Raw genomic sequence first — 22,869 nt, 5'->3', positions numbered from 1 at the left:
CGCCCACATTTTTTTTTCCCCTTTAGTCGTGACGGATGAGAGATATTGTAATCTCATTGGTCCCCCATGGGCGTCTCTATATGCCCCCATTTTGTAATGCGCATGCGGCTATCCACGAATTTCATCCATCAGATGTGTTTCAAGATAGACGCATGACACATTCAATTTATAAAAGGAAATTCATTATACTTCATTGTAACAGCGATCAGAACGCTTATTTTTGTGCATGCAAACTATTGGGCTCACGAGAGTGCGCACGGATAAGGACGTATAAAGCGGGTGGGACCGCTCTTACGTCTAACACTTCTAAACCCGGAAGCTAGCAGGGGGCGGAGGAAGCTAGCAAACGGTACCGAATAAAAAAAAAAATTCTTGAATATAGGAACATTTATATAATGTATCTTAGTAGTAGAATCCATTACGTTCTTTATGTATATGAAAATTTACTACAATTTGTTCACTAAAACCAGTTCCCTTTTTTTGCAGATGGGTGGATATTTCAGGGTAAATAAGCTGAATGGCACGTAGCCTAACATCACCTCTTCTTCGTCCCAGGTGAACAGGTGCCACCAGGAGGCGTCCTTTGCTCTTTGCCTTTTCCATAGCTCCAAGAACACTGTGGCTATATAAACAAACAATAAAGATGTCAGTTGAGCTACAATATAATAATATGTCCTGTATAGGGTGTGCTGGTAGAGTTATAAAATGTTCTCTTACCCCAGAGAGCCATAAACATGGCAAAGAAAACTGTACCTTCGTTGTCAAATAAATGTGTCACCTGCAAATAAAGGTAACGAATGACAAGTTACTGAGGCAGACGCACAGGTGTAGTCCGGTTTTATGATGTCGTATATACAATCTTCCCAGTACTTGTATTGTCTCTTTCTAAACATTTGCACAGAACCGAAAATCCATTCAAATCAAGAAGGATAATTGTATGCTAACCTAAGTCCTGGGCGATTGAATATTTGCCACCCTAGAAATGGGCAACCACATTACATTTTCTAAGGAAAGGGCACAAAAATGTCCCAGCCATAGTAATATGAAAAATAAACAACATATAATCACAATTAAATTGTTTTAAAACAAGTATTTAAAAACTTCATTAGATGCTGTCTCATATTTATATGATCACGTGATCCATAATTCTAAAAAAAGAGGCAGCAATCCTTAAAAAGTGTGTGCTGGTTTGTGTTTGACAGAAAGGGTGGCAGAGTTCCCTTACTGTAAATTTTTGCCCATAAAATTCAACCATGTAACATCTAGTGGCCCTATCACATCTCGTCAGAAAGAAATGTCTCTTCAGTTTCAACTGAATAAGTCTAATGAGCCTAAGGAATTATTCTCAGATGATAAATGGACACAGATTAAGCACTCTCCCATTTTGTCTCTCTAAAGTTGATATCTAATGTTCTACATGACAAAGGGATGTCTACTGTAGATTATCTTATTTACAATGAGGGGTCACCTGGGTATGTGTAATGTTGGATAAGAAAGAAGGATAGTTTCAGAGCCTTCCTATATTTACTTGTTGTGACTACCAATATGAAGGAAGAGATTCTCCGCTTTCAAATGGTGGATCATATACTCATCTAGGCTACAAGAGAGCTGAATTAGGGACTCCTTTACCGTCTATACTCAGCAGACTACAGATGTGCAAAACTCAGGGGGGAGCATTTAGTTTATCATGCCCTGCGCTATAGACACTAGGCCTAACTTATGCCCCTGGGGAAGTGCACGGCAGACTAGAAGACAACAATCATATAGGGAGATAGCTGTTGTTAGGTTATGTATAGTGCCCTAGTTCCTGATAAGCAATAAGTTGCAGTGGACAAGTACACAATTTGGCTTTATCATTGGGTGGACTAGTATGTTTTTCCCTGTAGACCAGTAACTTTTTTCCCCTGCCTGGTAAACTATAGTGATATTTCTACCCCTGGTGATAGCACTGGTACTTTTTAGTGTAGGCAGTTGTAATGGGCTAGGGTTGATGAGGGCAGCAGCTTTTATATTGTTTTTTTTTGTTGAAATACATTGTGGAGCTATATTTTGTGTACCGATGATAGCAACTGACATTGTTTATTACTGAACAATGTTTGTATTTATAAGGAAACGTATGAGTGTTCCTGGTTGTATGAAGTTAGTCTTCTTAAAGAAACAGATAACATTATCGGTCTAGATCAGTGTTTCCAAAACGCGGTCCACACGTACCCTCAACAGGCCAGGTTTTCATTATAGCTGAACCAGTGCACAGGAGAAATAATCAGCTGATGGATGAGAGCTGGTTAGTAACCATGGTTACTGATAAGATGATTATTTCTCCTGTGCAATGGTTCAGCTATAATGAAAACCAGGGCTGTTGGGGGTACGTAAGGACCGTGATTGGGAAACACTGGTGTAGATTCTGATGACCACAGTATTTTTTATTATTATTATTATTATTATAATCATCATCATTTGAAAGCTTTAGTCACAGTGATGGATTCAAGTGCAGATTAAAGACCACAGATTTTTTTTTTTCTTGAGTCATTTTAAAGGTGTCATGAAGAAGAGTCATAACCAGTGATGGATTCACACTGAATAAACATATTTATTAACAGAAACAATGCTCTTACCTTGGCATAGGTGCATGTATCTGACAAGGGCCAGTATGGGCAGTTCTGGTCACACAGAGGACACATGACAGTATTGTTTGCTGTACATATCTCCTGGCTGAGGATAATGAGAGAAGAATTATATTTCAACAAATGATGCACATTGCACCAACCCTCAAAAAATACTGTTTTACTCCTTGTTATATGCTGCTCTGACCATCTGAAACTCATACACACTGCTTCATCACCCTCTTATCTTAACACCTGTACCACATCAAACACCCAGTTATCACAACACCCAGTTATCACAACACCTGTACAACATCAAACACCCATAATCTCTTCTTCAGACACCTGTACCACATCAAACACCCATAACCTCTTCTTCAGATACCTGTACCACATCAAACAACTAGTTATCACAACACCCATAACCTCTTCTTCAGACACCTGTTCCCCAGACACACAGATCACAGCACCTATAACCTTTTCTTACAAAACCTGATACCACATCTAACACCCAGTGATCACAACACCCATACGCTCTTCTTCAGATACCTGTACCACATCAAACACCCAGTGATCACAACACCCATAACCTCTTCTTCAGACACCTGTACCCCAGACACACAGATAACAGCACCTATACCCTCTTCTTACAACACATGATACCACATCTAACACCCAGTGATCACAACACCCATACGCTCTTCTTCAGACACCTGTACCACATCTAACACCCAGTTATCACAAAACCCATACACTCTTCTTCTGACACCTGTACCACATTTAACACCCATACAATCTTCTTCAGACACCTGTAACACATCAAACAACCAGTGATCACAACACCCATACGCTCTTCTTCTGACACTTGTACCACATCAAACACCCATAACCTCTTCTTCAGACACCTGTACCACATCAAACACCCATACGCTCTTCTTCAGACACCTGTACCACATCTAACACCCAGTTATCACAAAACCCATACACTCTTCTTCTGACACCTGTACCACATTTAACACCCATAACCTCTTCTTCAGACACCTGTACCGCATCAAACACCCATAACCTCTTCTTCAGACACCTGTACCACATCAAACACCCATATGCTCTTCTTCAGACACCTGTACCACATCAAACACTCAGTGATCACAACACCCATATGCTCTTCTTCAGACACCTGTACCACATCAAACACCCAGTGATCACAACACCCATATGCTCTTCTTCAGACACCTGTACCACATCAAACACCCAGTGATCACAACACCCATATGCTCTTCTTCAGACACCTGTACCACATCAAACACCCAGTGATCACAACACCCATACGCTCTTATTCAGACACCTGTACCACATCAAACACCCAGTGATCACAACACCCATAACCTCTTCTTCAGACACCTGTACCCCAGACACAGAGATAGCAGCACCTATACCCTCTTCTTACAACACATGATACCACATCTAACACCCAGTGACCACAACACACATAAAGCCAACACCACACACATACCTCAAACACACAGCAATCCACATATCACAAATATGTGCTGCTACCAAAAACCATAACTCATTAACACAATCATTTTACACACACACACACTCTAACTCCAACAGGCAAGTCACATGTCCCAATTCTCCCAGAACTCATTACCCAATCTATTCCCAAAATCACCATCACCATACAACCAATTCACTGTTACTCACCTATGTTTATCATTTGCAATAATGTCAATCACAGAGCATTAATGAGCCCAAATATCAAATACCTGATCTGGCTGGTGCTGAAGTGAACAAATCCATACAGGAAAACTGCAGAACCGACCAAAGCAGCAGGAAAAAGCATGACGGTATACCAGCCAAGCCACGCAAAATACAGGGCTACCTTTTCCCCGAAATACCCCCTGCAACAAAGAGAAAATATCCAGATGTGCAATGCAAAATACAGGGCCACCGTCTCCCCAAAATACCACCTGAAACCCAGAGAAACACCCAGATGTGCAATGCAAAATACAGGGTCAACGTCTCCCCAAAATACCCCTGCAACACACACACCCAGATGTGCAATGCAAAATACAGGGCCACCTTCTCCCCAAAATACCACCTGAAACCCAGAGAAACACCCAGCTGTGCAATGCAAAATACAGGACCACCTTCTCCCTGAAATACCCCCTGTAACACACACACCCAGATGTGCAATGCAAAATACAGGGCCACCTTCTCCATGAAATACCCCCCTGTAACACAGAGAAACACCCAGATATGCAATGCAAAATAAAGGGCCACCTTCTCCCCCGAAATACCCCCTGTAACACAGAGAAACAACCAGATGTGTGATGCAAAATACAGGGCCACCTTATCCCTAAAAAAAACCCTGCAACACAGAGAAACAACCAGATGTGCAATGCATAATACAGGGCCACCTTCTCCCTGAAATACCCCCCTGTAACACAGATAAATAACCAGATGTGCGATGCAAAATACAGGGTCACTTTCTCCCCAAAATACCCCCCCTGTAACACAGAGAAACACCCAGATGTGCAATGCAAAATACAGGGCCACCTTCTCCCTAAAATACCCCCCTGCAACACAGACAAACACCCAGATGTGCAATGCAAAATACAGGCCCACCTTCTCCCTGAAATAGCCCCCTGCAACACAGAAACAACCAGATGTGCAATGCAAAATACAGGGCCACCTTCTCCCTGAAATACCTCCTGCAACACAGAGAAACAACCAGATGTGCAATGCAAAAACATAAATTATCTAAGAACTTACCTGATAAATTCATTTCTTTCATATTCGCAAGAGTTCATGAGATAGTGACGTATGGGATATACAATCCTACCAGGAGGGGGCAAAGTTTCCCAAACCTCAAAATGCCTATAAATACATCCCCACCTCACTCATACCTTAGTTTAACGTGTAGCCAAGAAGTGAGGTGTAAAAGAAGGAGTAAAAAGCATACAAAAAGAGGAACTGGAAAAAATAAAAAGTGCTTTATACAAAAAAAAATCATAACAACAAAGAATAGTGTGGGTCTCATGAACTCTTGCCAATATGAAAGAAATGAATTCATCAGGTAAGTTCTTACATAAATTATGTTTTCTTTCATGTAAGTGGCAAGAGTCCATGAGCTAGTGACGTATGGGATATAATAATAATAATATGTGGAAAACCACGAGTCAATAGAGAGGGAGGGATAAAATAACAGCTAAAACCGCTGAGAAATTAAATCCAAAACAATTAAGTTTTCTTAAAATTAAAAAAAAAAATCAAATCAAAAGGCATTAGAATTAAACTGAGACAACTGCCTGAAGAACCTTTCTACCAAAGGCTGCTTCCAAGGAAGCAAATACATCAAAATGGTACAATTTAGTAAAAGTATGCAAAGAAGACCAAGTTGCTGCTTTGCAAATTTGATCAACAGAAGCTTCATTCTTAAAAGCCCAAGAAGTGGCAACTGATCTAGTAGAATGAGCTGTAATTCTCTGAGACGAAGACTGCCCCGCCTCCAAATAAGCTTTATTTATCAAAAGTTTCAAACCAAGATACCAAAGAAAAGGCAGAGGCTTTCTGAACATTCCTGGAAACAGAAAAAATAAAAAATAGCCTAGAAGTCTTTCTAAAATCTTTAGTAGCTTAACATAATATTTCAAAGCTCTTACCACATCCAAAGAATGTAAAGCCCTTTCAAGAGTATTCTTAGGATTAGGACACAAGGAAAGAACAACAATTTCCCTATTGATGTTGTTAGAATTCACAACTTTAGGTAAAAATGTAAATGAAGTCCGCAAAACAGCTTTATCTTTATGGAAAATCAGATAAGGAGACTCACAAGAGAGAGCAGATAATTCGGAAACTCTTCTAGCAGAAGAGACAGCCAAAAGAAATAACAAATTCCAAGAAAGTAGTTTAATATTCAAAGAATGCATAGGCTCAAAAGGAGGAGCCTGCAAAAACCAAATTGAGACTCCAAGGAGGAGAAATAGATTTAATAACAGGTTTGATACGAATCAAAGCCTGAACAAAACGGTGAATATCAGGAAGTTTAGCCATCTTTCTATGAAACAAGACAGAAAGAGCAGAAATTTCTCCTTTCAAACTATTTGCAGACAAACCCATAAAATATAGGTTTTCCAAACCTGATGATACATTTTCCTTGAAACAGACTTAGGAGACTGTATCATAGTGCTAATCACTGAGTCAGAGAAACCTCTATGACTAAGCACTAAGCGTTCAATTTCCATGTCTTTAAATTTAGATTTGAGATCCTGATGGAAGAACGGCCCTTGAGACAGAAGGTCTCGCCTTAAAGGAAGTGGCCAAGGCTGGCAACTGATCATCCAGACAAGATCCACATACCAAAACCTGTGAGTCCATGCTGGTGCTATCAAAAACACATGAGATTGTTCCATTATGATCTTGGAGATCACCCTTGGAAGAAGAACTAGAGGCGGAAAAATGTAAGCAGGTTGGTAAAACCAAGGAACTGCTAAGGCATCCATCATCTCCGCCTGAGGATCCTTGGAAGTGGAAACGTATCTGTGAAGCTTCTTGTTTAGACGAGATGCCATCAGATCTATTTCTGGAAGACCAAACATCTGTACAAGATGAAAAAACACATGTGGATGGAGAGACCACTCCCCCGGATGTAAAGTCTGACGGCTGAGATAATCCGCTTCCCAATTGTCAAGAGTTGGAATCCGCCCAAGAAACTATCCAAGATACTTCTTTTATTGCTGAAGGACTGCGAGTCCCTCCTTGATGATTGACATATGCCACTGTTGTGATATAGTCTGTTTGAAAACGAATGTAAAGTTCTCTCTTCAATAGAGGCCACACCTGAAGAGCTCTGAAAATAGCACAGAGTTCTAATATATTGATTGGTAACCTCCACTCTTGAGGTTTCCAAACCCCTTGCGCTGTCAGAGACCCCCAGACAGCTCCCCAACCTGTAAGAATTGCATCTGTTGTGATCACAGTCCAGGTAGGATTAACAAATTATGCTCCTTGAATAACAAGGGGATGGTCCAAACACCAAGTCAGAGAGAGTTGAGTGCTGGGATTTAAGTATATCAGTTGTGATATTGGAGTATAATCCCTGCACCATTGGTGCAACATGCAAAGCTGTAGAGGCCTCATATGAAAATGAGCAAAGAGGATTGCGTCTGATGCTGCAGTCATGAGACCTAAAACTTCCATGCACATAACCACTGAAGGGAATGATAGAGACTGAAGGTTTAGACAAGCTAAAACAAACTTCATTCGTCTCTTGTCTGTCAGAGAAAGAGTCACGGACACTGAATCTATCTGGAAACCTAAAAAGGTGACCCTTGTCTGAGGAATCCAGAAACTCTTTTGTAAATTAATCATCCAACCATATCTTTGAAGAAACCACACTAGTTGTTTCGTGTGAGATTCTGCTAAATGAAAAGATTGAGCTAGTACCAAGATATCATCCAAATAAGGAAACACCACAATACCCTGCTCTCTGATTACAGATAGAAGGGCACCGAGAACTTTTGAAAAGATTCTCGGAGCTGTCGCTAGGCCAAATGGAAGAGCGACAAATTGGTCATGCTTGTCTATAAAAGAGAATCTCAAAAAACTATAGTGGTCTGGATGAATCGGAATATGAAGATAAGCGTCCTGTAAGTCTATTGTGGACATGAAATGACCTTGCTGAACAAAAGGCAGAATTAGTCCTTATAGTCACGATCTTGAAAGTTGGGACTCTTGCAAAACAATTTAGAAATTTCAGATCCAGAATTGGTCTGAACGAAACTTCTTTCTTTGGGACAATGAATAGATTTGAATAAAAAAACAAACCCCGTTCCTGCAGAGGAACTGGAACAATCACCCCTGAAAGCTCCAACCTTGAAACGCATTCCAAAAAGCCTGAGCCTTCACATGGTTTGTTGAAACATTTAGAATCTTCCCATGGGAGGTCTTATTCTGAAACCTCTTCGATACCCCTGAGAAACAATATTCTGAATCCACTCGTTTTGAACAGAGACTGTCCAAATGTGTTGAAATAATTTCAATCTACCCCCCACCAGTTTAACTGGTTTGAGGGCCGCACCTTCATGCAGTCTTAGGGGCTAGATTAGGTTTTTTGAAAGGCTTGGATTTATTCCAATTCGGAGATGGTCTCCAATTAGAGCCAGGGGCCTTAGGGGAAGGAGAGGTTTTTGTTGTCTATTCTGACGAAAGGAACGAAAAAGATTGCAAGCTTTGAATTTACCCTTAGATTTCTTATCTTGGGGTAGAAAAAACATAATTTATGTAAGAATTTACCTGATAAATCCATTTCTTTCATATTGGCAAGAGTCCATGAGCTAGTGACGTATGGGATATACAATCCTACTAGGAGGGGCGAAGTTTCCCAAATCTCAAAATGCCTATAAATACACTCCTCACCACACCCACAATTCAGTTTAATGAATAGCCAAGAAGTGGGGTGATAAAGAAAGGAGTAAAGAGCATCAACAAAGGAATTTTGAAATAATTGTGCTTTATACAAAAAAAATCATAACCACCATAAAAAGGGTGGGCCTCATGGACTCTTGCCAATATGAAAGAAATTAATTTATCGGGTAACTTCTTACATAAATGATGTTTTCTTTCATGTAATTGGCAAGAGTCCATGAGCTAATGACGTATGGGATATCAATACCCAAGATGTGGAACTCCACTCAAGAGTCACTAGAGAGGGAGGAATAAAAATAAACAACAGCCATTTCTCCCTGAAAAAATAATCCACAACACAAAATATAAGATATTCTCATAATGAAAAGAAAAACTTAAAATATAAACAGAAGAATCAAACTGAAACAGCTGCCTGAAGAACTTTTCTATCAAAAACTGCTTCCGAAGAAGCAAATAAATGGTAGAATTTAGTAAATGTATGCAAAGAGGACCAAGTTGCCGCTTTGCAAATCTGATCAACTGAAGCTTAATTCTTAAAAGCCCACGAAGTGGAGACTGATCTAGTAGAATGAGCTGTAATTCTCTGAGGCGGGGCCTGACCCGACTCCAAATAAGCTTGATGAATCAAAAGCTTTAACCAAGAAGCCAAGGAAATAGCAGAGGCCTTCTGACCTTTCCTAGGACCAGAAAATATAACAAATAGACAGGAAGTCTTCCTGAAATCTTTAGTAGCTTCAACATAATATTTCAAAGTTCTCACCACATCCAAAGAATGTAAGTATCATTCCAAAGAATTCTTAGGATTAGGACACAAGGAAGGGACAACAATTTCTCTACTAATGTTGTTAGAATTCACAACTTTAGGCAAAAATTTAAATGAAGTCCGCAAAACCGCCTTATCCTGATGAAAAATCAGAAAAGGAGATTCACAAGAAAGAGCAGATAGCTCAGAAACTCTTCTAGCAGAAGAGATGGCCAAAAGGAACAACACTTTCCAAGAAAGTAGTTTAATGTCCAAAGAATGCATAGGCTCAAATGGAGGGACCTGTAATGCCTTCAAAACCAAATTAAGACTCCAAGGAGGAGAAATTGATTTAATGACGAGCTTAATACGAACTAAAGCCTGTACAAAACCGTGAATATCAGGAAGTTTAGCAATCTTTCTGTGAAATAAAACAGAAAGAGCAGAGATTTGTCCCTTCAAGGAACTTGCAGACAAACCCTTATCCAAACCATCCTGAAGAAACTGTAAAATTCTATGGATTCTAAAAGAATGCCAAGAGAATTTATGAGAAGAACACCATGAAATGTAAGTCTTCCAAACTCTATAATAAATCTTTCTAGAGACAGATTTACAAGCTTGTAACATAGTAGTAATCACAGAGTCAGAGAAACCTCTATACTAAGCGTTCAATTTCCATACCTTCAAATTTAATGATTTGAGATCCTGATGGAAAAACGGACCTTGAGACAGTAGGTCCGACCTTAACGGTTGGCAACTGGACATCCGTACAAGATCCGCATACCAAAACCTGTGTGGCCATGCTGGACCCACCAGCAACACAAACAATTGTTCCATGATGATTTTGGATATCACTCTTGGAAGAAGAACTAGAGGCGGGAAAATGTAAGCAGGATGATAACACCAAGGTAGTGTCAGCGCATCCACTGCTTCCGCCTGAACATCCCTTGACCTGGACAGGTATCTGGGAAGTTTCTTGTCTAGATGAGAGGACATGAGATCTATCTCTGGAAGACCCCATATCTGAACAATCTGGGAAAACACATCTGGATGGAGAGACCACTCCCCTGGATGTAAAGTCTGACGGCTGAAATAATCTGCCTCCCAATTGTCTACACCTGGGATATGCGCCACAGAGATTAGACAGGAGCTGGATTCCGCCCAAACAAGTATCCGAGATACTTCTTTCATAGCTTGGGGACTGTGAGTCCCACCCTGATGATTGACATATGCCACAGTTGTGATATTGTCTGTCTGAAAGCAAATGAACGGTTCTCTCAACAGAGGCCAAAACTGAAGAGCTCTGAGAATTGCACGGAGTTCTAAAATATTGATTGGTAATCTCGCCTCTTGAGATTTCCAAACCCCTTGTGCTGTCAAAGATCCCCAAACAGCTCCCCAACCTGAAAGACTTGCATCTGTAGTGATCACTGTCCAGGTTGGCAGAACAAAGGAAGCCCCTTGAACTAAACGCTGGTGATTTAACCACCACGTCAGAGAGTGTTGAACATTGGGATTTAAGGATATTAACTGTGATATCTTTGTATAATCCCTGCACCATTGATTCAGCATACAAAGCTGTAGAGGTCTCATGTGAAAACAAGCAAAAGGAATCGCGTCCGATGCTGCAGTCATGAGGCCTAAAATTTCCATGCACATAGCCACTGAAGGGAATGACAGACTGAAGATCAATTTCAAACGTCTCTTGTCTGTTAGAGACAGAGTCATGGACACTGAATCTATCTGGAAACCTAAAAAAGTTGACCCTTGTGTGAGGAATCAAGAAACTTTTTGGTAAATTGATCCTCCAACCATGTTTTTGAAGAAACAACACTAGTTGATTCATGTGAGATTCTGCAGAATGTAAAGACTGAGCTAGTACCAAGATATCATCCAAATAAGAAAACACTGCAATACCTTGCTCTCGGATTACAGAGAGTAGGGCACCTAGAACCTTTGAAAAGACTATTGGAGCTGTTGCTAGGCCAAATGGAAGAGCAACAAATTGGTAATGCTCGTCTAGAATAGAGAATCTCAGGAACTGATAATGTTCTGGATGAATCGAAATATGAAGGTATGCATCCTGCAAGTCTATTGTAGACATAATGTCCTTGCTGAACAAAAGGCAGAATAGTCCTTATAGTCACCATCTTGAAAGTTGGTACTCTTACATAACGATTCAAAATTTTCAGATCCAGAACTGGTCTGAATGAATTTTCCTTCTTTGGGACAATGAATAGATTTAAATAAAACCCCAGACCTTGTTCCTGAAAAGGAACCAGTATGATTACCCCTGAAGACTCCAGGTCTGAAACACACTTCAGAAAAACCTGAGCTTTTACTGGATTTGCTGGGATATATGAGAGAAAAAATCCTTTCACAGGAGGTCTTACTCTGAATCCTATTCAATACCCTTGAGAGACAATGCTCTGAATCCATTGATTTTGGACAGAATTTATCCAAATATCCTTGAAAAACCTTAATCTGCCCCTACCAGCTGAGTTGGAATGAGGGCCGCACCTTCATGCGGACTTAGGGGCTGACTTTGTTTTTTTAAAAGGCTTGGATTTATTCCAATTTGAGGAAGGCTTCCAATTGGAAACAGATTCCTTGGTGGAAGGATTAGATTTTTGTTCTTTATTTTGACGAAAGGAACGAAAACGGTTAGAAGCCTTAGATCTACCCTTAGGTTTTTTTATCCTGAGGCAGAAAAAAACCCTTTCCTCCAGTAACAGTTGAAATAATAGAATCCAAATGAGAACCAAATAAATTACTACCTTGGAAAGAAAGAAAGAGATAATAATCTAGATTTAGATGTCATCAGCATTCCAAGATTTAAGCCATAAAGCTCTTCTAGCTAAAATAGCTAAAGACATGGATCTAACATCAATTTTGATAATATCAAAAATGGCATCACAAATAAAATGATTAGCATGTTGCAGTAAGTGAACAATGATAGATATGTCAGAATCCAATTCTTGTTGCGCTAAATTCTCCAACCAAAAAGTTGATGCAGCTGCAACATCAGCCAAAGAAATTGCAGGCCTGAGAAGATGACCTGAAAATAAATAGGCTTTCCTTAGATAGGATTCAAGTTTCCTATCTAAAGGATCTTTAAATGTAGTACTATCTTCCATAGGAATAGTGGTACGTATAGCAAGAGTAGAAATAGCTCCATCAACTTTGGGGACTTTTCACCCAAAACTCTATAGACATTGCTGGTAAAGGATATAATTTTTTAAACCTTGAAGAAGGAATAAAAGGAGTACCTGGCTTATTCCATTCCTTAGAAATCATATCAGAAATAGCATCAGGAATTGGAAAAACCTCTGGAGTAACCACAGGAGGTTTAAAAACAGCATTTAAACGTATACTAGTCTTAATGTCAAGAGGACTAGCTTCCTCAATATCCAAAGTAATTAACACTTCATTTAACAAAGAACGAATATACTCTATTTTAAACAAATAAGTAGATTTGTCAGTGTCAATATCTGAGGAGGGATCTTCTGAATCAGATAGATCCTCATCAGAGGAGGATAAATCATTATATTGTCGGTCATTTGAAATTTCATCAACTGAATGAGAAGTTTTAAAAGACCTTTTACGTTTATTAGAAGGCGGAAATGCAGACAAAGCCTTCTGAATAGAATCAGTAACAAATTCTTTAAAATTCATAGGAATATCATGTACATTAGAAGTTGAAGGAACTGCAACTGGCAATGTACTATTACTGAAGGATACATTCTCTGCATGTAAAAGTTTATCATGACAACTATTACAAATGACATTCAGAGATATAATTTCCACAATCTTACAACAAATGCACTTAGCTTTGGTAGAACCGATGTCAGGCAGCAAAGTTCCAACAGATACTTCTGAGGCAGGATCAGATTGAGACATCTTGCAAAATGTAAAAGAAAAAACAACATATAAAGCAACATTCTTAATTTCCTTATATGACAGTTTCAGGAATGGGAAAAAAGCAAAGAGCATAGCCCTCTGACATAGAGAAAGGCAAGAGGCAAACAGCAATGGGGTATAAAATTAATGAAAAATTTGGCGCCAAGTATGATGCACAACGTAAGAGAAAATGTCAATATCCGGAAATGACACACTTGCGTCACTAACGATGCAACCATGTGAAAGGCTTCCGCGTCAACTACGACGCCAGAAATTACGAACTTGCGTCAACGGACGTACTTTTCGCACCAAAAAAATTCTCGTGCCAAGAATGACGCAATAAAGTCTAGCATTTGGCGCACCCGCGAGCCTAATGCTGCCCGCAATTTGTAAGAAAAAAATAGACAATTTGAAAAAAAGACTAAACCCCAGGTAAGAAAAAAATATTTCTTAATATGTTTATTTCCCAAATATGAAAATGACAGTCTGCACAAGGAAATATATGAACCTGACTCATGGCAAATATAAGTACAATATATATATTTAGAACTTTATATAAATGCATAAAGTGCCAGATCATAGCTGGGGTGTCTTAAGTAATAAAAAACATACTTTCCAAAAAAGACACCCATCCACATAGAGCAGATAGCCAAACCAGTACTGAAACAGTTATCAGTAGAAGTAATGGTATATGAGAGTGTATCGTCGATCTGAAAAGGGAGGTAGGAGATGAATCTCTATGACTGATAACAGAGAACCTATGAAATAGACCCCCGTTAGGAAAATCATTGCATTTAATAGGTGATACTCTCTTCACATCTCTCTGACATTCGCTGTACTCAGAGGAATAGGGCTTCAACAAAAGCTGAGAAGCGCATGTCAACGTAGAAATCTTAGCATAAACTTACTTCACCACCTTCATAGGAGGCAAAGTTTGTAAAACTGAATTGTGGGTGTGGTGAGGGGTGTATTTATAGGCATTTTGAGGTTTTGGAAACTTTGCCCCTCCTGGTAGGATTGTATAGCTCATACGTCACTAGCTCATGGACTCTTGCCAATTACATGAAAGAAACTCCCTTTCCCCCGGTGATAGTGGAGATAATAGAATACAATTGAGAACCAAATAAATTACTACCCTGAAATGATAAAGAAAGTAATCTAGATTCAGACACCATATCAGCATTCCATGATTTAAGCCATAAAGCTTTTCTAGCAAGAATAGCTAAGGACATCGATTTAATATCAGTCTTAATGACATCAAATATAGCGTCACAAATAAAATAATTAGTATGTTGAAGTAAAAGAACAATGCTAGACAATTCAGGATCTATCAACTGTTGAGCCAAACTGTCCAACCAAAAAGTTGAAGCAGCAGCAACATCAGCCATAGAAATGGCAGGTCTAAGACTATAGCCAGTAAGCAAATATGCTTTCCTAAGATAAGATTCAATCTTCCTATCTAAAGGATCCTTAAAAGAAGTACTATCTTCCATAGGAATAGCAGTACGGTTGGCCAAAGTAGAAATAGACCTATCAACCTTAGGGACTTTCCCAAAATTACCCACAGGTAAAGGATATAACTCTTTAAACCTAGAAGAAGGGTTAAAAGAAGCACCAAGTTTATACCAATCCTTAGTAATCATATGAGAGATAGCTTCAGAAGTAACCTCAAAAGTTTTAAAAACAGAATTTAAACGTTTGCTATTCTTATTATCAAGAAGACTAGATTCCTCAATACCCAAAGTAAACAATACTTCCTTTAATAAAGAACGAATATATTCAATCTTAAAAAGAAAGGTTGATTTATCAATTTCAGACTCTGAAGTAGGATCCTCTGAGCCAGAGAAATCATCAGCAGAAGATACTTCAGTATGCTGATGATCAATACAGGATTCATCAGATTTATGAGAAGTAAGGAGAGACCTTTTACGTTTATTTGAAGGCGGAATAGCAGTCATAGCCTTCTCTATGGCTGTAGCAATATAATCTTTAATATCGACAGGAATATTATGTACATTAGACTGTGAAGGTTTAACAGTAGATATATTTGTACTTATAGAAACATTATCAGCATGTAATAGTTTTTCATAACAAGCACCATATATTTGAGCTGAAGAAGTAAGATCAGCTAATTTACAACATACACACTTAGCTTTGGGAGAATTGTGTTCAGGCAGCTTAGTTCCTACAGTAACATCAGAGGCAGGATCAGTCTGAGACATCTTGCAAAATGTAACAAAAAAGAAAAATTAACATTTAAACAAAATATCCAATTTCCTCAAATAGCAGTTTCAGGAATGGGAAGAAATGCTTATGATAAAAGAAAAAGAAAGAAACCTAGCCCTCTAAGATCAAACGAGAGCAGAGAGCAAAAAGGGGGAGAGGCATAATAAATTTAAGGCGCCAAAAATGGCGCAAATGCAGAGCAAAAAACTTTTGGTGCCAAAGATAAATGACGCGAATCATAACAGGCGTGACTTTGCACCAAAAAAAACTTGCAAGAAATGACATGATTCGATTTGCGTCATGGCAGACGCAACTTCATGCCAAAAATCTTTGCGCCATAAATGTCGCAATAAAAAGTACGATTCTGCATCATCGCGAGCCTAAGCCCACAAATTTTTTGGAAAAAAACAGACTTTAAGTTATAATCAACTGGAACCCCAGGTAAGCCTAAAAACTTCCATAAACATAATTCCCAAACAGAAACTGTTTAGACTGCAAAGGGAAAACATAATTTATGTAAGAACTTACCTGATAAATTCATTTCTTTCATATTGGCAAGAGTCCATGAGCTAGTGACGTATGGGATATACATTCCTACCAGGAAGGGCAAAGTTTCCCAAACCTCAAAATGCCTATAAATACACCCCTCACCACACCCACAATTCAGTTTAACGAATAACCAAGAAGTGGGGTGATAAGAAAGGAGCGAAAGCATCAAACAAGGAATTGGAATAATTGTGCTTTATACAAAAAAATCATAACCACCACAAAAAGGGTGGGCCTCATGGACTCTTGCCAATATGAAAGAAATGAATTTATCAGGTAAGTTCTTACATAAATTATGTTTTATTTCATGTAATTGGCAAGAGTCCATGAGCTAGTGACGTATGGGATAGCAGATACCCAAGATGTGGAACTTCCACGCAAGAGTCACTAGAGAGGGAGGGATTAAATAAAGACAGCCAATTCCGCTGAAAAAATAATCCATACCCCAAATCAAAAAGTTTTAATCTTAAAATGAAAAAAACTGAAATTATAAGCAGAAGAATCAAACTGAAACAGCTGCCTGAAGTACTTTTCTACCAAAAACTGTTTCAGAAGAAGAAAAAACATCAAAATGGTAGAATTTAGTAAAAGTATGCAAAGAAGACCAAGTTGCTGCTTTGCAAATCTGATCAACAGAAGCTTCATTCTTAAAAGCCCAGGAAGTAGGAACTGACCTAGTAGAATGAGCCGTAATCCTTTGAGGCGGGGATTTACCCGACTCCACATAAGCATGATGAATCAAAGACTTTAACCAAGATGCCAAAGAAATGGCAGAAACCTTCTGACCTTTCCTAGAACCAGAAAAGACAACAAATAGACTAGAAGTCTTCCTGAAATCTTTAGTAGCTTCAACATAATATTTCAAAGCTCTAACTACATCCAAAGAATGTAAAGATCTCTCCAGAGAATTCTTAGGATTAGGACACAAAGAAGGGACAACAATTTCTCTACTAATGTTGTTAGAATTCACAACTTTAGGTAAAAAATGAAATGAAGTCCGCAACACCGCCTTATCCTGATGAAAAATTAGAAAAGGAGATTCACAAGAAAGAGCAGATAACTCAGAAACTCTTCTAGCAGAAAAGATGGCCAAAAGAAATAAAACTTTCCAAGAAAGTAATTTAATATCCAGAGAATGCATAGGTTCAAACGAAGGAGCCTGTAAAGCCCTCAGAACCAAATTAAGACTCCAAGGAGGAGAAATTGACTTAATGACAGGCTTAATACGAACCAAAGCCTGTACAAAACAATGAATATCAGGATGATTAGCAATATTTCTGTGAAAAAGAACAGAAAGAGCAGAGATTTGTCCTTCCAAGGAACTTGCAGACAAACCTTTTTCCAAACCATCCTGAAGAAACTGTAAAAGTCTAGGAATTCTAAAAGAATGCCAAGAGAATTTATGTGAAGAACACCAAGAAATGTAAGTCTTCCAAACTCGGTAATAGATCTTTCTAGACACAGATTTACGAGCCTGTAACATAGTATTAATCACTGAATCAGAGAAACCTCTATGGCTAAGTATTAAGCGTTCAATCTCCATACCTTCATATTTAATCATTTGAGATCCTGATGGAAAAATGGGCCTTCAGATAGAAGGTCCAAGGTTGGCAACTGAACGGAATTGTCCAAGGTTGGCAACTGGCCATCCGAACGAGATCCGCATACCAAAACCTGTGTGGCCATGCTGGAGCCACCAGCAGTACAAACGAATGCTCCATTAGGATTTTGTAAATCACTTTTGGAAGAAGAACTAGAGGCAGAAAGATATAAGCAGGTTGATAATTCCAAGGAAGTGACAACGCGTCCATCGTTCCCGCCTGAGGATCCCTGGATCTGGACAGATACCTGGGAAGTTTCTTGTTTAGATGAGAGGCCATCAGATCTATTTGAACAATCTGAAGAAATACCTCTGGGTGAGAAGACCATTTGCCCGGATGTAAAGTCTGGCGACTGAGATAATCCGCTTCCCAATTGTCTATACCTGGGATGTGAACCGCAGAAAATAGACAGGAGCTGGATTCCGCCCATACAAGTATACGAGATACTTCTTTCATAGCCTGAGTCCCCCCTTGATGATTGACATATGCCACGGTTGTGACATTTTCTGTCTGAAAACAAATAAACGATTCTCTCTTCAGAAGAGGCCAGAACTGAAGAGCTCTGAAAATCGCATGGAGTTCAAAAATGTTGATTGGTAATCTCGCCCCCTGAGATTCCCAAACCCCCTGCGCTGTCAGAGATCCCCATACAGCTCCCCAACCTGAAAGACTTGCATCTGTTGAGATCACAGTCCAGGTTGGACGAACAAAAGAGGCCCATTGAATTAAACAATGGTGATCCAACCACCAAGTCAGAGAAGATCGAACATTGGGATTTAAGGATATTAATTGTGATATCTTTGTATAATCCCTGCACCATTGGTTCAGCATACAAAGCTGGAGAGGTCTCATGTGAAAACGAGCAAAAGGGATCGCGTCCGATGCAGCAGTCATGAGACCTAGAATTTCCATGCACAAAGCTACCGAAGGGAATGATTGAGACTGAAGGTTTCGACAAGCTGAAACTAATTTCAGACGTCTCTTTTCTGTTAGAGACAGAGTCATGGACACTGAATCTATTTGGAAACCCAAAAAGGTTACCCTTGTCTGAGGAATCAAGGAACTCTTTGGTAAATTGATCATCCAACCATGTCTTTGAAGAAACAACACAAGTTGATTCGTATGAGATTCTGCAGAATGTAAAGACTGAGCAAGTACCAAGATATCATCCAAATAAGCAAATACCGCAATACCCTGTTCTCTGATTACAGAGAGAAGGGCACCGAGAACCTTTGAAAAGATCCTTGGAGCTGTTGCTAGGCCAAACGGAAGAGCAACAAACTGGTAATGCTTGTCTAGAAAAGAGAATCTCAGAAACTGATAGTGATCTGGATGGATAGAAATATGAAGATATGCATCCTGTAAGTCTATTGTAGACATATAATGCCATTGCTGAACAAAAGGCAAATAGTCCTTATAGTCACCATTTTGAATGTTGGTATCCTTACATAACGATTCAATATTTTTAGATCCAGAACTGGTCTGAAGGAATTCTCCTTCTTTGGTACAATGAACAGATTTGAGTAAAACCCCAGACCCCGTTCCAGAACTGGAACTGGCACAATTACCCCAGCCGACTCTAGGTCTGAAACACATTTCAGAAACGCCTGAGCCTTTACTGGGTTTACTGGAATGCGTGAGAGAAAAAATCTTCTCACAGGCGGTCTTACCTTGAAACCTATTCTGTACCCTTGTGAAACAATGTTCTGAATCCAAAGACTGTGAAATGAATTGATCCAAATATCCTTGAAAAATCGTAACCTGCCCCCTACCAGCTGTGCTGGAATGAGGGCCGCACCTTCATGCGGATTTGGGAGCTGGTTTTGACTTTCTAAAAGGCTTGGATTTATTCCAGACTGGAGAAGGTTTCCAAACAGAAACTGTTCCTTTAGGGGAAGGGTCAGGCTTTTGTTCCTTATTCTGACGAAAGGAACGAAAACGATTAGCAGCCCTATATTTACCTTTAGATTTTTTGTCCTGAGGCAAAAATGCTCCCTTCCCCCCAGTAACAGTTGAAATTATTGAATCTAACTGAGAACCAAATAATGTATTACCTTGGAAAGAAAGAGAAAGCAACGTTGACTTAGAAGTCATATCTGCATTCCAAGACTTAAGCCATAAAGCTCTTCTAGCTAAAATAGCTAAAGACATATACCTGACATCAATTCTAATGATATCGAAAATGGCATCACAAACAAAGTTATTAGCATGTTGAAGAAGTTTAACAATGCCATAAGCATTATGGTCTGACACTTGTTACTATCTGCCGTAGGAATAGTAGTACGTTTAGCAAGAGTAGAGATAGCCCCATCAACTTTGGGGATTTTTTCCCAAAACTCTAATCTATCAGATGGCAAAGGGTACAAATTCTTAAACCTTGGAGAAGGAGTAAATGAAGTACCCAGACTATTCCATTCCCTATAAATTACTTCTGAAATAGCATCAGGAACTGGAAAAACTTCTGGAATAACTACATGAGGTTTAAAAACTGAATTTAAATGCTTATTAGTTTTAATATCAAGAGGACTAGACTCCTCCATATCTAATGCAATCAACACTTCTTTAAGTAAAGAACGAATAAACTCCATCTTAAACAAATATGAAGATTTATCAGTGTCAATATCTGAGGCAGAATCTTCTGAACCAGATAGATCCTCATCAGAAATAGATAAGTCAGAATGATGGCAGTCACTTAAAAATTCATCTGAAATATGAGAAGTTTTAAAAGACCTTTTACGTTTACTGGAAGGAGGAATAACAGACAGAGCCTTCCGAATAGAATTAGAAACAAATTATTTTACATTAACAGAAACATCCTGAACATTAGATGTTGAAGGAACAACAAAAGGTAATGGATTATTACTAATGGAAATATTATCTGCGTTTGATAGTTTATCATGACAACTAACACAAACTACAGCCGGAGGAACAGTTACCAAAAGTTTACAACAAATGCACTTAGCTTTGGTAGAACCGACATCAGGCAGCGTCTTTCCAGAAGTAGATTCTGATCCAGGGTTAGGTAGTGACATCTTGCAATATGTAATAGAAAAAACAACATATAAAGCAAAATTATCAAATTCCTTAAATGGCAGTTTCAGAAATGGGAAAAAATGCAAAGCAAAACAAGCCTCTAGAAACCAGAAGCAACTAAAAAGTGAGACTGAAATAATGTGAAAAAAACTGGCGCCAAGAATGACGCCCACATATTTTGCGCCAAGTATAACGCCCACATTTTTTTGGTGCCAAGAATGACGCCCATATTTTTTGGCGCCAAAAACGTCCGCAATACACATACGTAAAAAATGACGCAACCACGTGAAAACTTCCGGCGGAAATGACAAAATTTTTGCGCCAAAAAGTCTCACGCCAAGAATGACGCAATAAATTGAAGCATTTTCTGCACCCGCGAGCCTAACAGCCCGCAATTTAGAAAAAAAGTCAATTGAAAATTGAAAATTTTAAGGTAAGAAAAAATATAATTCATATGCATTTTCCCAAAAAAATGAAACTGACAGTCTGAAAGAAGGAATACTGATTATCCTGAATCATGGCAAATACAAGTTTAAAACATATATTTAGAACTTTACATAGAAAGTGCCCAACCATAGCTTAGAGTGTCATGAATAGAAATAAGACTTACTTACCCTAAGACACTCATCTACATATAGAAGATAGCGAAACCAGTACTGAAACAAGAATCAGTAGAGGTAATGGTATATAAGTATATTGTCGATCTGAAAAGGGAGGTAGGAGAAGAAATCTCTACGACCGATAACAGAGAACCTATGAAATAGATCCCCTAGAGGAAAACCATGGTATTCAAATAAGCAATACTCTCTTCACATCCCTCTGACATTCACTGCACTCTGAGAGGAAAACCGGGCTTCAGCCTGCTGCGAAGCGCATATCAACGTTGAAATCTAGCACAAACTTACTTCACCACCTCCATGGGAGGCAAAGTTTGTAAAACTGAATTGTGGGTGTGGTGAGGGGTGTATTTATAGGCATTTTGAAGTTTGGGAAACTTTGCCCCTCCTGGTAGGAATGTATATCCCATACGTCACTAGCTCATGGATTCTTGCCAATTACATGAAAGAAATATACAGACCTGACTCATGGGAAACATATACAACATACATTTAAAACGTTATAAGATAAAGTGCCAAACATAGCTGAGAGTGTCTTAAAAAAAAAATATATATATATATATATATATATATATATATATATATATATATATATATATATATATATATATTTACCAGAAGACACCTATCCACATATAGCAGACAGCCAAACAAGTGCTGAAACATATCAGCAGAGGTAATGGTAGAGGAATATAATGTCGATCTGTAAAGGGAGGCAGAGAGGAATCTCTGCGACAGATTACAGAGAGCCCTAGAATAAATTTTCCCATAGGTGAAAAAATGGCGTCATCACTCATCAGGCAATACTACCTTCACATCCCTCAGGCAAACACTGTACTTTGAGAGGAACTGGGCTTCAATAGGCTTAGAAGCGCATATCACAGAAGAAAAATCAAGCACATCTTCCTTCACCACCTCCACAAGGAGGCAAAGTTTGTAAAACTAAGGTATGAGTGAGGTAGGAGGTGTATTTATAGGCATTTTGAGGTTTGGGTAACTTTGCCCCCTCCTAGTAGGAATGTATATCCCATACGTCACTAGCTCATGGACTCTTACCACTTACATGAAAGAAATACAGGGCCACCTTCTCCCTGAAATCCCCCTGCAACAGAGACACACCCAGATGTGCAATGCAAAATACAGGGCCACCATCTCCCTAAAATACCCCC

The 22,869-nt window shown here is 39.0% G+C and overlaps 1 protein-coding gene across 2 annotated transcripts in view; it reads right to left on the bottom strand.

Moving 5' to 3' along the window:
* ANO9 (anoctamin 9) overlaps positions 1 to 22,869 on the bottom strand; it is a 233,973-nt gene that overhangs the window by 144,860 nt on the left and 66,244 nt on the right. For both annotated transcript variants that reach the window (XM_053720509.1, XM_053720508.1), the window contains exons 9-12: positions 4,373 to 4,507; positions 2,616 to 2,712; positions 718 to 778; positions 540 to 622 (exon numbers count right to left, since the gene is read on the bottom strand). In XM_053720509.1, the coding sequence (XP_053576484.1) occupies positions 540 to 622; positions 718 to 778; positions 2,616 to 2,712; positions 4,373 to 4,507 (376 nt within the window). The remainder of the gene's footprint in view (positions 1 to 539; positions 623 to 717; positions 779 to 2,615; positions 2,713 to 4,372; positions 4,508 to 22,869) is intronic.

This window comes from Bombina bombina, chromosome 7, assembly GCF_027579735.1.
Source record: "Bombina bombina isolate aBomBom1 chromosome 7, aBomBom1.pri, whole genome shotgun sequence".
NCBI lineage: Eukaryota > Metazoa > Chordata > Amphibia > Anura > Bombinatoridae > Bombina > Bombina bombina.
The sequence above is the reverse complement of the archived record's forward strand: the minus strand, read 5'-3'. Positions and strand labels throughout refer to the sequence as shown.